Consider the following 16934-nt stretch of genomic DNA (forward strand, 5'->3'; position numbering starts at 1 on the left):
TGCAAAAGCAACACCATGACACCTTTGGACACAAAGTCAAGGTTCTTGGAAGAGCTAGAACACTGAACGTATCAGGATACAAGAGAACAAATGGAATAGTAGAAAGTTGGGGGAAACACCAACAGCAGGGTTGGAGGATAAAATATAGGAAGACATGGACAAGCAAGGGATGTGGTGAGTAAAGAGCGTCATTGACATATGCCCTACCAGCAACTCCTTGCTTGTAGGGCATAATATTGATACTTTCTACTGCGGTGATTCATGAAAGGGATCAAACTGAGATGGCAATTACACGATCTTTGAGTTATCCTATGAACATCCGTAAACCTTCAGCCCTTTTCACACTCATCAAAAAAATGTTCGCATTGTTAAAACGCTTTTATTTTAGAGTTCAAAGAAGCACGTTTATTTTGAGTGGGAACAGCATAAAAATATGGCGATTCCTTTTGTTTGAGCATGTTCATATTCCTGCAAAATATTGTGTATAAAAACCAATATAAACAACTCTCCAAAGCAAGAAATTCCAAAAAACCAAAAATACATGCAAAGGGAGTACAGAAAAACTTATAGGTATGAAGAATGGGGACGAAAATAAAAAAAAAGAATGGGGAGATAAACCTGGAGAAGAGAGAGTGGAAGGAAAAAAAATGAGACAACAAAAACAAATGGTCGATGAGGATGGACAGCCTGATAAAGCAAGGCAGGATAATGATGCAAGGATGAGCCTGAGTGCGAAGATGTAGCCGACTATAAAACACGTCACTATCAGAAGAACTGCTCAATATGGTCAGGTCAGAAAATGCCTCTATTTCTTACAGACTATGTCATCAGTGATGGCATAATCTGCAATAAATTACCACAGAGCCATTGCACATTAACCTGACGACATTGCAAGTTAGTAAGAATTGTTTTTTATTTGTTTGATTTTGACTCATAATTGAGGCTTATTGAAGAGCGAGTAGATAGACGGTAAAACGGCAATGCCGTGGCAGTGGGCCAATGGTTACATAGAATCAAGGGAATCAAACACCATCAAAAATAGGAGAGGGGGAAGGGAAGGAAACAGTTTTGTTCTGTGCTTGCATATGGCAGCTTGGCTGCTGGGTAGCTATCATTTCTTGGAAGCACAACTGTGCTGCTGATGCTGTGCCCCTCTACCAATACACTGGTACTCATTTTGCTGACCTCAGAAGGATGACAGGCTGAGACAACCCCAGCTGGTGTTCATTCAGCAGCCAACAGGACTTGAACTCAAGTCCCTAGGATCCCAAGCCAGCCACCCTAGCTGCTAAGCCAACACCAGCAAAGATGAGAAAGGAGTAACCTGTTAATACGAGGGTTTAAAAAATATATTATTAATACAAGAGACTAGGTGCATGGTGGCACTAAACAACAAAGGGCAGCAAGTTCACAAGCTTGGAAAGAGTAAGGGTGGTTGGGGGTTAACATTGACAAGTATGAAAGTAGCAAAAACACAAGGAAATATCAGTAGAATAAGAAAGAAGCTGCATATATGTGGAAGTAAAGGTGAGTGCATGAGGTAGGTTTTGAAATAATGAAGTGAGAAGACCAAAACAACGGACACGGGAAGATTATTCCACAATCGAGTGAATAAGGGGCTAAATAAATGCAAGTGAGCAACCAGCCCTCCTGGACCTTAGGAGGGTGAGCAGGTTTGGATTTATTGAGGAACATGTGACCTGGGGAGGTCAATGGTAGGATAGTGCAGGAGAAGAGCAAATCCAGATGTAAGCTTTGTAAAATAGACAGCCCACAAAGTTATCACCAGAGAGTAGCGTGACAGCCCTTGGGGCTGGGAATCTGCCTCCTGTTTTGAGATTCCAATGTATGCCCTAACTTTTGATCACCTCAAGAGGAGCAAGGTGAAAAGCACAGGCACCAGCCTAGAGTGGGAATCCATACTCCATGGAGCTCTGTATGAAAGCCTTGTACACTCTGATGAGTTTGGTGCACCTCAAGAATATCTTAGCTATGTGGATAAAACACAGATGCCAATTAGATTTTGATGCTAGTTTGGTGATATGATTTTCTGAAGGCTATGGCATATAGTGATTTCAATTCATTCCAGCAGATTCACTTTTTCCAGTAGCTGTCCATAGAAGTAGGTTGGATAGTTTGATTGCCAGTCCTTGTGGAGAGGCCGTGTAAGAGTGAGTGACTTGAGTTTGGGGCCCTGAATATCAATGGAAGAAAATGTATAAATAAATGCTGGATGCCAGACAGCAGCAAAGGCTTAAGAGATATCCAGAAGGATTGCCCTAACCTCTTGCTTATGGTTCAGGTCATCCACCCACTGCTGTGTCAGGATTGCTGTGTCAGGATGGTTCATGGGTGTGAAGAACATTGCAGGAAGGGATGTGGGATACTGCTTGTTTGAAGTCATTGTTTTATGAAACATTGCATCGTTGAAGTAAAATCTTTGTGAATTGATTAACTAAACTGAATTACATTGTGTTTGTTGGATTAATGAAAAGTTTTTGCGATTGTGAAACAAAATTGACAAAATTAATCGATCATCATTGAAATACATATTTTTATGCCGACTCACACGGCGAGTATTAAAACAGTTGAGACATTAAAAAAGATGTTTTCACAACCCAATGCTTTTGCTCTGCACAGTTATTATTGACTGTTTTTTAATTATTGTTTCCTCATTTTTGGAAGGGAAACTGGCGTATACTAAAGTTGTTGCTGGCAAAGCGTGCCAGCCCCTTGCAAAGAGACGTCGAAGGCATTACTCCTTTACACTTGGCCACATATTCCACCAGTGTCCGTTGCCTGGTGCTCCTGTTGAGGCACTTGGAGCCTGGCCAAGTCGATGCTCAGGATAACCACAAGGCAAGTATCACTGATGCAGATAAGGATCAAATAAGATGTCACAGGGCTTAATACATTGATATCAGAAGTAAAACAAACAAAACAGCAATTTGACTCTCATTGATTGCATTTTGTATTGACATACCATTATCCACGTAATTAACAAAAGTAATATGACTAACATTATCTATTCATTGATGTACATTTTGTTCTAAACATAGAGACATTTGAATTTATTTTTCAAGTTGAAAGCATGTGGTACCTCTTAACAATGTTGATACATGCTTTTCTTTTGTTTGTGATTTGAGCTTTTTTATGGTGGTTTCTTATTAATTGCATTGAAGATCTTGTTGTTTACCACAATGACATCACTATATTATGGAGCCTATAGTATGGGCTCAATAAAATCATGACCACCATTGTTTGTGTGTCTGCCACTTCAACCATATCATAATTTTGAAAACCAGCAAAACCATCAGATGTTTCGGTTTCTCTCAGACTGTAGACTCTAAGCAATAAAATTGAGAACTCAACATAATGTACCCACAAGGTAGTCCGCAAAACGATGATGGATTTATTTTCTTTGCAAGTTGGTAAGCAGTGATTGGTTGCCATACATCACATCACGTACAAATATAATACTTTGTATTAACTGTTGTACACTTTTTGGACTCGACATCATCTATCAACAGAATCAAAGAATAGGGCAGTATTGCATTTTGCCGAGGCAAAGAGCATAACTCAACTGCAACGGTACTTCAGAGTTTTATTATTCGGGACAAGATGACCATCTTTCAGAAACGCAATTCTTCAACTTCACAGAAAATTTGAAGAGAAAGGCACTGTGCTTTATCTGAATATGACTCGGCAACCAATAGTATGTATGCCAGAAGGGTTGAAAAACTCTTCAAACTGGAATGAATTTCATGACTGGCAAATCATCCAGAAAGCCAAACAGCATTTGGGAGTTTTCAGGATGACCAGTAGATGTTGAAATAAACTGACACCTTTACCCTGACCAGATCCAAGTTTTACAGGAGTTTAAACAAGGTAACTTGCTGATATTTGAACTTGAACATTAGTTTGAACTTCCTGATGATGGACTGCAAGATTTTCATGAATATTCGGAAATATAGCACATCTGTTTTTTGATGAGGCTCATACCGTATACACGTATCATATATTCTGGTGTAAAAACCGCACTTTTTTATTGGCAAAAAAATGGTGAAAGTTGGGGATGTGGTAAATACATGGGGATTGAAAAAAATCAGTCTTAAAAACAATCAATGCTGAATTTCAATTATATTCCAAATGAACACTTTTTTTTTAGCAGTCAGAACTGCTGTTAAACTCAATTACACTGTTTAAATTTAGAAAAATGGTTCAGGTTAAGAGCTTGTGCAGCGTTTTATTAACTGTGTGCAAAAGGTAAATAAAGTGACGCCAGGAGACACTCGGAGTTTAGGTACGTTGCGTATATAGAGCCTCCCGACTCTGAAAATGCCATCAAACACAAAAGAAGAAGAAGAGCACCTGGTCTCACATCAAAATAAGAATTATTCACAATAGCTAGTCTAATAACGGAGCACACACCTCAAATAAACCTGCACGCAAACTTACTTGCATCCGACAACAGGCTGGCTATGCCTGGTGTTGGTTCAATGGTTAGGGCGGCGGGCTTGGGATCCGAGAATCCTGAGTTCAAATCTCGCTGAGCTGTTAAATTAATACCAGGTGGGGTTAACTCGACCTGTCATCCTTCCGAAATCGGCAAACTGATTGCCAGCATGCTGCTCCCCTGTGTCGGAGTGGCGACCCATCCAGGATTGTGCCCAGTAGCCAAGGCGACTGCTTCGGCAGCACCAACACTCTGCACAGAGTATGGTCCCAATGGATGGATGAATGGATGGACAACAGGTTGAGGGCGATCATGCGATCCTCAAGAAGGGCCACTCTGTGATTCGTGAGAACTACCATCACAGTGAAGGGGGTTCTCGCAATGTGACGATCAACACTACTGGTCACGAGAAGGACCAATTCACCATCATGTTTGCCTACACCGCAGACAGTGGCAAGCTTCCCCCGTATGTCATGTTCAAGAGGAAGACACTGCACAAAGTCAAGTTTCCAGCTGGCATCCTTGTTCATGTGCAGCAGAAAGGGTGGTTAGACGAAGGACTGGTTCAGGACTGGGTGCACACGGTCTGGAGTAGTAGGCCGGATGTCAGTCTCTCCCAACGATGGAGCATGCTTGTCCTGGATGCATTCAGTTGTCACAAGACCACCGACACCAAAGCGCTGCTCCGTTGGACCAACACCGATCTCGTCATCATCCCAGGTGGGATGACATCACTCCTGCAGCCCCTCAATGGGTCCATCAACAAGCAGTTCAAGGATGGGCTACGCCACTACTGGGTCCGACTGGATAGTGAGTAGGGAGAAGACCTATGCCAAGAGTGGGAGGATGAGAAAGATCGACCTTCTGATGATCTGCGAGTGGATTGTCAAGGTGTGGGAGGAGATGGCACCAGGCATCATCAAGCGAGCATTTCTGAAACGCTGCATCGCCAACAACATGGATGGCACAGAGGACAACATCATTTTGGAGGAAGAGGCTGTAAATGATGGTGACAGCGATGGGAGTTTGCTCTACCCTGATTCGGACAAGGTGTTGCGTGCCGTCTTCAACTGGGAAAGCATTCATGAGGAATTCCTTGGGTTTAGCTGAAAAGCTTCATCAAACCCAAATGGCCCTTTTCAGGGTCACAAATCCACAAGAAATATGTATGATACCGGTATGAATACCTTTTCTTCCTTTATATAGTCACAAAAAATCCTCTATTATATTTATAGATAAGAAAGATAAATAAAAACTCATTGGATTCCTCTCCTCTGTCTTCAACTTCTTGAAAATGAGAGTAAGACTGTTAGATGAAATTAAGCGACATGGGAGTTAGCATGTTGATACCTCCGTCACTTTGTTTTGTACAAAGTTAATGTACAAATGTATTTTGACCGAGATCAGAAAATAAAATTATCAATACTTTCACTTATTTTGAGGATGAAAAACTACGGGTACTGTTAATACATGGCCATGGTTTATACACCGGAAAATATGGCACATCTCTTCTCTTCTGTCTCATTCTTCCCTCCACATCTTCAAGACAGCTGCTGATCACCACCATCTCAGATCATCCCCAATCCAACACCATGATCTTTTTTACCATAGCTAACCCCCCAGCCCCACTCCACTCCAAGCCCTTCTCCTTCCAAATTTCCAGTTTTTTCCCCTCCTGAGAGGTTCCTTCTCTCTCCATCTTGTCCTTTACTGCCCGCCATTCCTCCCCACATTGCTTATTTGTCCAAGTCGCCCTCTATCTTGGCATTCAACTCTGCTGTTGGTGCCCCCCTCCCGTTTCAACTGTTCCTTTTGTCCTGTTATGTCCTCATCCATTCAGTGTACTAGCTCTTCCACGAGCCTCGACTATGTATCCAAAAATGGGGCTGTGAACAGAGCATTTGCTTTAGGGGTTTTGAATATCCACACAATACACTCATGAAGTGCCACAACATGGTGACATTTTTAGTGTGCTCTGTCTTACTGTTCCCTTGCCCATTTTAGGAACAGTGGTGACAGCCTGATATCGTGCCATTATTCAAAACAATTTTCCCAACCATAGTGAAATATGCATTTAGAGTTAGGCAGATATTGTTTTTCTTTTCAGGAGTTTGCTCGACCTGATAGGAAGCAATTTCAGCATATTATATCTGTGGACTGAACAACCAGAAGGACCTATTTCAGAATTGTCATTATTTTTCTTTACATGAGGTATGTTCATGCAAGAACTGACTGACAGTGGGACAGACATCAAGGGAATAAACAAGCAGGAAAAGAGGAGAGGGAAGATAAGAGGAAACATTGAAACTAGGAAGATGCTTTTGTTAGGAAAGGTTAATGGGGGTAATAAAGATCATTCGGTCAGGATTGGCAGTGACAAGAGATGGTGGTGCACTGCTTGCTTGAAAGCTGAAGGGAAGAGTGAGACAGAATATCTCTGGAAGGAGGTTCCAAAGAGAGGAGAAGAAAATAATAAGAGTTGAAATGTGCAATCAACCTGGATTTTGGAATATTAACGAGGAGGGGGGTACTAGAAGAACACATGCATCCTGTAGTATTTTGGAGGGTCAGAGGACTGAGAGAGCAGAGGAAGCAATATCAAAAATTTCATAGCAGAAAATAGAGACCATTGACTTGTCTTGATGGGAGTGCAATTAACCCAGAGTTTTGGCCTCGTCACTGAAGAGTGCAATAGTTTTGAGAGCTTTAGATTCCACAGAATCCAGGAGGGACAGGTGTGATGCTGGGTTACAATCCCATCATGGAAGGCAGTCTTCGGTTGAGCTCTGGACAAAGGCCTTGTTGACTTCAGGAGGTCTGATTTTCCAAGCAAAGGCTTGGATTGGCAGAGGATCCCCAGTCTGCAGCTGGCCTTGCGTGCCAGCTTTACTACGTGGTCGGCCCAGAAAAGGTCATGGCTGATGGCAAGGCTGAGAAGTTCAAGACACTCAACCTCTTCCAGTGGATGATCAAGGAAATAGATGGTTGGGTTAATTTGACAATCTTTCTGGAGTTATTTGGTGAGACCCTCAAAAGTGACTGCATAAACCTATTTACACACTTGCAATGCAGTTTAGTGATGGCGCACTTGAAGATCAATCAATGTAGCTGTACAGCCCTTGCTTGCATTGCTTTCCAATTGATAGTGAGAAAAAACAAGTTTCTGAACCAGAATCCATGTATGACACCCAGTAGTGGTGCTTCTACTAATACATTGTATGCTACATACTGGGGCTCAACTCTGTGTGACTGTCCACTGTTCACAAATGGAGTCTCAAATCATGCAGCTGCATGAATGAAAGAGCTTTTTTCCCCAATAAGAACCTTCCAATAGCAAGGATTTCAAGACACTCCAAATTGTCAGGAACAGAGGGTCAGAAAAGTTTGCAGCACCATAGCCTGTTGGGGCAAAGCTTTCTACACCTGCCAATTTAGCTCAGCTTGAGATGAGAATAATAGAAATTCTGATCTTGGCCACTCTTCAGTTTTAATATAATCCATGAGTGAGTGATAGTTGTGATTTTTTTTTTTAATCAAAGGAAATATTTATCATCCTAGCGAGCTATCGTGTGCAGCATATATGGCTGTCAGTTGCATAATTTTCTGCGGGTGTGGCAGTGCCCTATATGACTAGTACACTGGTACTCATTTTACCGACCTCGGAAGGATGACAAGCTGAGTCAACCTCACCTGGTGTTAATTTAACAGCCAACAGGGGCTCAAACTCGAGACCCTAAGATCTTAAGCCAGCCACCTTAACCATTAAGCCAACACCAGGCTTTTTATTGTCCTTTTAAAACAAGACATAAGAAAATGAGCCAAGAGAGTGGGCCTGTACCTCCTCGTGACTGACAAAAAGAAACACAGCCAATCATCTCCACCAATTCGAGTGAATGTCAGCTTCCAAAAGACAACCATTTAAAAACACTCAAATATACAGATCCGATATATCTAGTATTATTTTTATTCTATAATACACATTCCTTCACCTAATGCATTTTTAGAAAAATATACATAACTGAAACATGAAAACACAACCGATCATAAATAACACTTTAATATTTTACATAATTGTACTGCAGCTTCCTTTAAGCTTCCTCTGAGCCTCTGTTGCATTTTTATTTTGCCTTGAACACATTAAAATTAATTTTGCACAGGAATGGTTGGATAAAAATAAATGCACATTGTGCATGCTTATGAAAGAGCAAATCATGTATTAATCAGTCTTGCATGAGTTCCTCTCCAAGTGAAGAGCTAATCAAGGCTTACATTTAATGATGCACAACAGACTGCCTGATATAATTTGTTCACGTTTGCATCAAATAATATACCAGTGGTTTCATCCTCTACGTTCTTCCGACTTCGAATTTGTTAAAATTTTATGGACATCTCAAATTGATGGCTATATCAGATAATGTAACATTATTTCCCCTTCACATCCTCACCCCTTCACCCCCACCACTAATTTTTTTCATTTTTGTACTCATCAACCACTTCTCCCTTTCCAAAATGTCCCTTCGTTTTTGTTTTTTTAATACAGAGCTTGATGGAATCTCTCTTATATGCCATTACACAACAACATCATCAATGGATCATATAATACCTCAGTTGAGGGATTTTTTTTCTCAAAATGTTCCCATGAAGACTTTAAAAGTACTGTCAGACCATGACATTCGGGGGGGGGGGCATACGATGCTGAAAAATAATGCAAATGTCGAGGCATTGTTTCAATGGTAAAAATGGGGATAGGTTCCCAGCAGTTCGTGATTCATTCGGTAAAATCTAAAATCCCATGGAAAAATGCAAGTACACCTGGGAAAAACTATGAATACATGAAGCACAGGGCCGCAAATGTTGAATCAGTTCAGAAAACCATGAATACACCTGCGAAAAACCACACGTATGTGAGCCACAGGGCCACAAATGTAGAAGCAGGTCAGAAAAATCATAAATACACCTGCGAAAAACTGCAAATATGTGAAAAACTTGGCCACAAATGTTGAATCAGGTCAGAAAAACTGCGAATACGCCCACAAAAAAACTGCGAATATGTGAAGCACAAGGCCACAAATGCAGAAGCAGGTCAGAAAAACCATGAATACGCCCATGAAAAACCGTGAATACCCGAGAAAAAACGTGAATACATGAAGCACTGGGCTGCGAATATAGAAGCAGAACACATTTTATGAACCGCGAATATGTGGCGTCTGCGAATGTCAAATCCACGAATGGTGGGGTCCAAAAGTATTACAGTAGAAAACTACTTCAGGAGAAAATTAACCAATTATACTTTTCAACCATTTGTACTTTTCAACAACTAAACATTGCAAAACTGATTTCATTTTAAAAACAATGGAAATGAATTAAAAACATTAACAAGGCTTGGTGTTGTAATGGTGAGTGAATCTGCACTGATTCTGGGAGGTCAGTGGTTTAAGCCTCCGCTGAGTCATACCAACAACTTAAAAATGGTACTTGCACTTCCTTGCTTGAGGCTCAGCATTTAAAAGGGATAAAGCATGCACAAACAGTGACATCACCCTGTCCCCTTTCAACTTATACCCCACCCCACCCCTATATAAATTCCCCTCCCAGTTTACCCTCCAGCTCATACCTCCCAGGTCCACCATGTCCCGCTCCCAAACACAGCTCCAACACCCCATTTCCACATCCCTGCACCCTGCCAACATCACCTCCTCCTCTGTCTCCAACTATGTGGGCCTCAAACATCTGAGGGCTCCACTCAAACCTGACAGACCTATCAATCCAGGCCTCTGCTGATAAACTAGACATCATCTGTTTAACAGAATCCTTCCTCCCACAGCACATTCTTCATGACTCTTCTTGGCTTTTGTCCCTTCGGTTTCATAGGGCTGAACCCCATCCTGGCGGTAGAGTTCCACTTTACTCTGGCTGTGACTTCTCATCCACTCAACACCTCTTGTTTGTCTTGTTGTTGTCCCATCCTCCAGATATATATATATATATATATATATATATATATATATATATATATATATATATATATATATATATATTTACGAATTTTGAAATTCGATTGCACACAATATTCAGGTTCCTTTAGTCAGTTATGTCGATAAGTGCTTGTTCCCTAGATAGTTCACCTTCCATTGTTTAATGGGCAGACATCGATTAAGTGCGTTGTGCGATTCAATTTAATAGTTAGGGAGCGATCATAACACAATGGAGACGCCCCTCCCCCTTTTCTGCGAAGAGGAAGAAGAGCCCTCCCATCCCGTGATTCATGACGTCAACAACTCCCTCCCACCCGTGGTTTAGCGGGGGATGGATCACGAAGGCAAGAGTCACGCCGGAGCGGGGGAGGGGCGGATAGGAATAAAAAAGGGATACTCTGCTTTGTTCGGGCAGGCTTTCAGTAGAGCTTCGGCTTCTGCTTGATGCTTTTAGTAAGCTTTTTGCTTCGGCTTGGCTTTTTCTGCAGGCCTTCGGGTTCTGCTTGGCTCGGAGTTCTTGGTCCTCGCTTTGTTCATCGGTAGAGAGTTGAGCTGGTTGCTTGGCTCGAGCTGCTGGTGGTGGCTTCTTGCTCTTAGTTCGTGTTGTGAGAGGCTTTGTTCATCGGAAGGGAGTTGAGCTGGTTGCTCTGCTGGCTCTTCTTGGTTCGTGGAGCTCTTTGTTCTCCGCTTGGTTCCCGGCTTGGTGCGACTCACTAGCCTCATCTTGGAGGTGGTTCCTCAGGGAAGTGACGCATCGACGAGAAGGATCGGCGCCTCGTCTGAGCAGCACGTGTTCAGAAGCGCGAGAGGATTCGCTGGAGCTCGGGAAGGATCACGGCTCACGACGATTGGGTCCAGCTCGCTCTCGCTTGAGCCCGGGTCCGAACAACTTGAAGACCACACGAGGTGGAGAGGTTCGAGATAGGTCCTGGGTTTCAGCTCATCTGTCCTCCGAGCTGGAGCCCGTTATTAATGGCCTCAACCACCATTTCTTGGGTGTGTGTGTGCGCGTACGTGTGTCCGTGGGCCCGTCTAATAAGTAGGAAATTAAGTGCTTTGTGTGCTGTAAATGTTTGCATTGCATTTCGTATAGTCGGTGGAGTTCTGCTCTTACGTGCTTCCCTAGTTCCCCATTATTATTAATAAATACCCCAATTGTTAAATGTTTTTAGCTCGTCGCGTCGATTCTTTCATTGACTGAGCATTCCGTGTGTTGGTAGTTAGAAAGCCGTTAGTTTGCCATAAAAAGGGGGACATTTGGACCGACGGTTTTCGGCAATTAAGCCTCTCGGAATCGCGCACGGGACAGGCTCGCTTAAGCGGCTTGTTCCGTACAAGTTCCGTTGAGGGTGGAATACCCCGGTACTTGGATCACATGGGTATTTAGGTAAATTGAAGATTGGCAATCGACCCTACCCCACGTGGTCTGCCCATTGGCGTATTTCGGTTCTTGTAGAAGGACCCGTCGACTCAGACTTATCTGGGCGGCGATCTATATTCTGGGTGATCGGTCGGGCCGACTCGACTTGCGGCTTCGTCAGAGCAGTCGGTTCGCGGCCAACACCCGGCACCGTAACAAAATATATATATATATATATATATATATATATATATATATATATATATATATATAGATATATATATATATATATATATATATATATATATATATATAAATAGATATATATATATATATATATATATATATATATATATATATATATATATATATATATATATATATATATATATATATATATGTATATATCTGAATGAAATAGCAGAAACTCCAAACTACGGGTAGGGTGCCTCACTTGCAGAAAATATTATAAGCGGAAGAAGTAAAATGAGTTACGGATGTAGCTTCAGGACAATTTTTATTTGAACAAGCTTTCGGCCAAATACACCTTCTTCTCGGTCTTGAAGAACAGCATGCATATGATAATGACACCTAAATAAAATGTATATATAAAGAAGGAAAGCACCTGGTGTGTGTGTGTGTGCGTGCGTGCATGCGTGTGTGTGCGTGTGCGCGCGCGTGCGCGTGTGTGTTTTTTAGTGGTGCCTGTTGTGAGGCTCATGGTACTGTATGTACTTCAGCATAGTGTGCTTTCAATGTCATTCACCGACAGAAATCTTTTACATGTTCTTTCAATTGTAATTGATCGATTTCTGGAGCAGTTGGGCAAAATTTTAGACTCTTAGATAGTGGGCTTATTTCAGCCTGTCACTTGCGGACAGACACACATACAATCACCTTCACTGATAATAATACATCACAACTCGCCTTACCTCAACCAAATATCACCTGGACACCATGTATTGACAATCCCTATCTCCATATCTAAATGTATGAAGTGAGCAATGAAATTGAAAATGTGGCCCAAAAATATAATTTTTCAAGACATAAGGATAATCTTTCAAAGGCAGAGTGATGAGCACCCCACAATCTCCATCATAATAAAGACTTAGTCTTAAAGCCAGCAAAGGTTTTGCCGTTGTTATTATGTCGACTACCGATTACATTGCAGAAGGTAATCACCAACTACATGGCGATAACTACAAAGAGCTCCCATCCGATCCGACACAACATCTCGAAGAGGTTAAAAGGGTAGTTGATTCCATTCAGGTAGATAAAGCCATCAAATCTCGCATGGTTCCGAAAGACCCTCGTTGCCCTTATCTTCACTTTCTTCCTAAGATACACAAAGTAAACGATCCAGGGAGACCAATTGTACCCGGCTGCACATGTCCAATTGTTCTTATTTCAAAATTTGTTGATTATTATTCATGTCCTCTTGTAACGAATCTGCCCTCACAGATTAAGAAAACAATTAGTTTTCTGACTCATCAAATGACTGAACGAAACACACTCACCTTTTAATTCCCAAATCATTCCAGTCATGTCAGACGTTGCATCACTCTACAATCTACATTAATTTCCCACATTCAGAATACCTATCTGCATGCCGCAAAGCACTGGATACATGACAAGTCCCAAACCCAGCCACTCAAGACCAAATGCGCTTATAGAACTGACGCTCAAATTGAATAATATCGAATTCAACAGACGGCATTGCATTCAAACTCGGGGCACTGTTATGGGCACCCTGTTGCACCTTCGTATGCAAACATATTTATGAGAATGATGGAGGCTAAAATCTATGCACAACCTCATCATGACATCTTGGAAAAATCCTGTGTATGTTGTATTGATGATATCCAATTTATCAGGTCAAAATCCTCCCGCAGTCTCACACGGTTCCAAAATGAATTAAATTTGATACATCCAACCATCAAGTTTACATTCGATAGGCCAGAGTCTAAAGTTCACATTCTCGACACATCACTCGCACTTCAAAACAACAGGCTTGAAACAGAACTGTGCACCACACCAAAAGACACACACTCTTACCTTCTCCCATCTTCATCTCAACCCAAGCATATAATTACAAGCATACCATACAGTCAAGCAATCGGAGTCAGATGCCTCTGCTCATCAAAAGAGGCAGAAGAACCTTCTCTCTCCCCATTGGAAACACATTTTATTGCGAGACACGACGGCCCTCACTCTGTGATAGTAGCCATAAACGGAGCAAAACGCATACCTCGCCCGGACCTTCTGACTTACAAACCCAAATCTGTAACTAACCGTGTCCCGCTGGTAACCACCTACTTCCCCACCTCATCACAATTGCCATGTATTTTGAATGAGGTCCTTCCTAACCCCCTTCAGTCAGAAGCACTTGACACGACATTTCCTCAACCTTCACAAACATCATTTGGATGTGGTCTTCCACTCAAGGACCTTTTAGTAAAGGCAAAGCACCCACAAACCCACAGCAAAGAAACTAAGATTCCTGGATTCCATAAATGTACAGCAAAAAAATGTATTTATGTAAAAAAAAAATGTCAAAAAGAAAACATTTATTGGAAGAAATAAATTCCGCAGCTCTGTCACCGGACAAAAGTTCCCCTTCACTTCTTATCTCGACTGCAAACCCACATGGGTCATATTCCTTATTACTTGTAAAAAATGTACTCAACAATATGTTGGAAAAACTGAGGACACACTTTACACACGTTTTAATAACACATGGTCAGAAATTAGAAACTTTCACACCGATCAGGCCAAATCGCGACCGTACACCATACATCTTTCACTCAATCTGTCTGAGTGACAATGATCTGTCACTCATTGGACGACATTCAAAACTCTGCCATCGAATCAATTGCCAATCATTCACACACCACAATCCTGAGACGTGAACCTTTTCAGAGAAAGAAACTTAAACAAAGTTCCCCAGTGGTAAAAATGTTGACGAGAAACAACTCTATCATTCCAAAGCACCTCAACTCATTTACTTCATTTATTCACTCCAAGACATTCATTTCACCTTTAAAAAAAATAACATCGTTTTTACCTTTCCATTTTATTGATAAATACAGGCAGTGTCTGTTTATGAATATAAACAGTGTATGAATATGTTAATGTGTTTTTATCCCCCGCCGTGTGGTGGAAGGGGGATATTGTTATAAGTATACATGTGCAGTACTGTATGCACTATACACTCACTCTCTTTTTCGGAAGGTGAGAGCCGTTATGGAACCTCTGCTTTTTTAAACATATGTTTTATTTATGTATCCTTATGATAACATTATCTTTTTTGCATGCCTGCTGTTCTTGTAGACTGAGAAGAAGGCCTATTTGGCAAAAAGCTTGTCCAAATAAAGATCGTCCTGAAGCTACGTCCATAACTCATTTTACTTCTTATATATGTGTATATATATATATATATATATATATATATATATATATATATATATATATATATATATATATATATATATATTACTAAAACTCTCATCTTGTATGTATATATGCATGTATGTATGTTCCCGAAATACAGCCAAAACGGTACACGCAAGCGCAAAAAAAATTAGGGCCACCTTACATTACCATTCTCCTGTGGTGTGCAGTATCAAGTTTCGTTCAAATTGGGCAACGAAAAAATGATTTAAAAATCAATTTCGGATTGAGTCAAGTACTCTTCGGGAGAATTTGATCAATGCAAACAACCTCAGCGGTGCAGTTCACTGGAGCTATCTTTTTATTTTTGTTTTTTTTTGAAATTTTTTTTTTATCAACTGCTGTTACAACGGGAACCCAACGGGTTCGCGGGTCCTCTCGTGTATGTATGTGTGTATATATATATATATATACATATATAAATATATAAATATATATATATATATATATATATATATATATATATATATATATATATATATATGTATATGTATATATGTATATGTATATATATATATATATATATATATATATATATATATATATATATATATATATATATGTATATATATGTATATATATGTGTATATATATATATATGTATATGTATATATATGTGTGTATATATATATATATGTATATATATATATATATATATATATATATATATATATATATATATATATATGTATATGTATATATATGTGTATATATATATATATGTATATATATGTGTATATATATATATATGTATATGTATATATATGTATATATATATATATATATATATATATATGTCGAGATCGGGGTTTCACAGCTGACTGAAATCAAGCAATGACTACACCAACCATCGTAGAGAAGAGCTTTTAATATGCACCAAAAGTGTACACGAGAGTAGAAAGGCACAGAATACCTACAGTATACCAGCTCAGTCAAACTCTGGCCTGCAAGCAGTTTGGTTTACTTTATATATACTTTTCCTGCTCATCTGTTTTCATGATTTCCCCAACTTCCATCAGCTTTATATTTCCTTTCTAAGATATCGTATTCTTTGAAAGTAACAACACCCCAGCAAATATTCTCTCCTGGCCTGACAAAGCATTGATCTTTTCACAAGCAAGAAGATCTGTTATTGGTCAGGCAGAACTTTATCACAATATAAATATATATATATATATATATATATATATATATATATATATATATATATATATATATATATATATATATATATATATATTATCGTCTCAGTCGACAGCAAGATGGTCCCTTTTGAACTATACCAAAACAGTGCTGATTTATGATTGGGCTTCAAAGAGCCCAAGGCTCAAAGAATGTTGTTACAAGGGCCAACAAGAAAGCCAGATGTTCAGCTGCACGACAAAGAGACAGAGACAGAGACAGAGACAGAGACAGAGACATAGCTGACTTGCTTTGATTACCAACAGTCAAAAGCCGTAGCTTACTGAGAGCATCTGAAATGCTTTGGCTTCCTCAATTAAATGCTACATTCAATTTTAAGAAAAGGTAATCCTATTAAAATGGCTGCTCTCATCTTGGGAGCTGTTCAACAGCTCCACATATATATGTATGTGTATATATATGTATATGTATATGTATGTATATATATATATATATATATATATATATATATATATATATATATATATATATATATATATATATATATATA

The 16934-nt window shown here is 40.0% G+C and overlaps 1 protein-coding gene across 1 annotated transcript in view; it reads left to right on the forward strand.

Annotated features, from left to right (window-relative positions):
* Positions 1 to 16934, forward strand: part of INVS (inversin) — a 671909-nt gene that overhangs the window by 274698 nt on the left and 380277 nt on the right. The window contains exon 5 of the mRNA XM_085873805.1: positions 2686 to 2859. Within this exon, the coding sequence (XP_085729931.1) occupies positions 2686 to 2859 (174 nt within the window). The remainder of the gene's footprint in view (positions 1 to 2685; positions 2860 to 16934) is intronic.

The sequence above is a fragment of the Eptatretus burgeri genome, chromosome 3 (genome assembly GCF_056783735.1).
Source record: "Eptatretus burgeri isolate ZD-2024b chromosome 3, Ebu_testis_v1, whole genome shotgun sequence".
In the NCBI taxonomy this organism is placed as follows: Eukaryota; Metazoa; Chordata; class Myxini; order Myxiniformes; family Myxinidae; genus Eptatretus; species Eptatretus burgeri.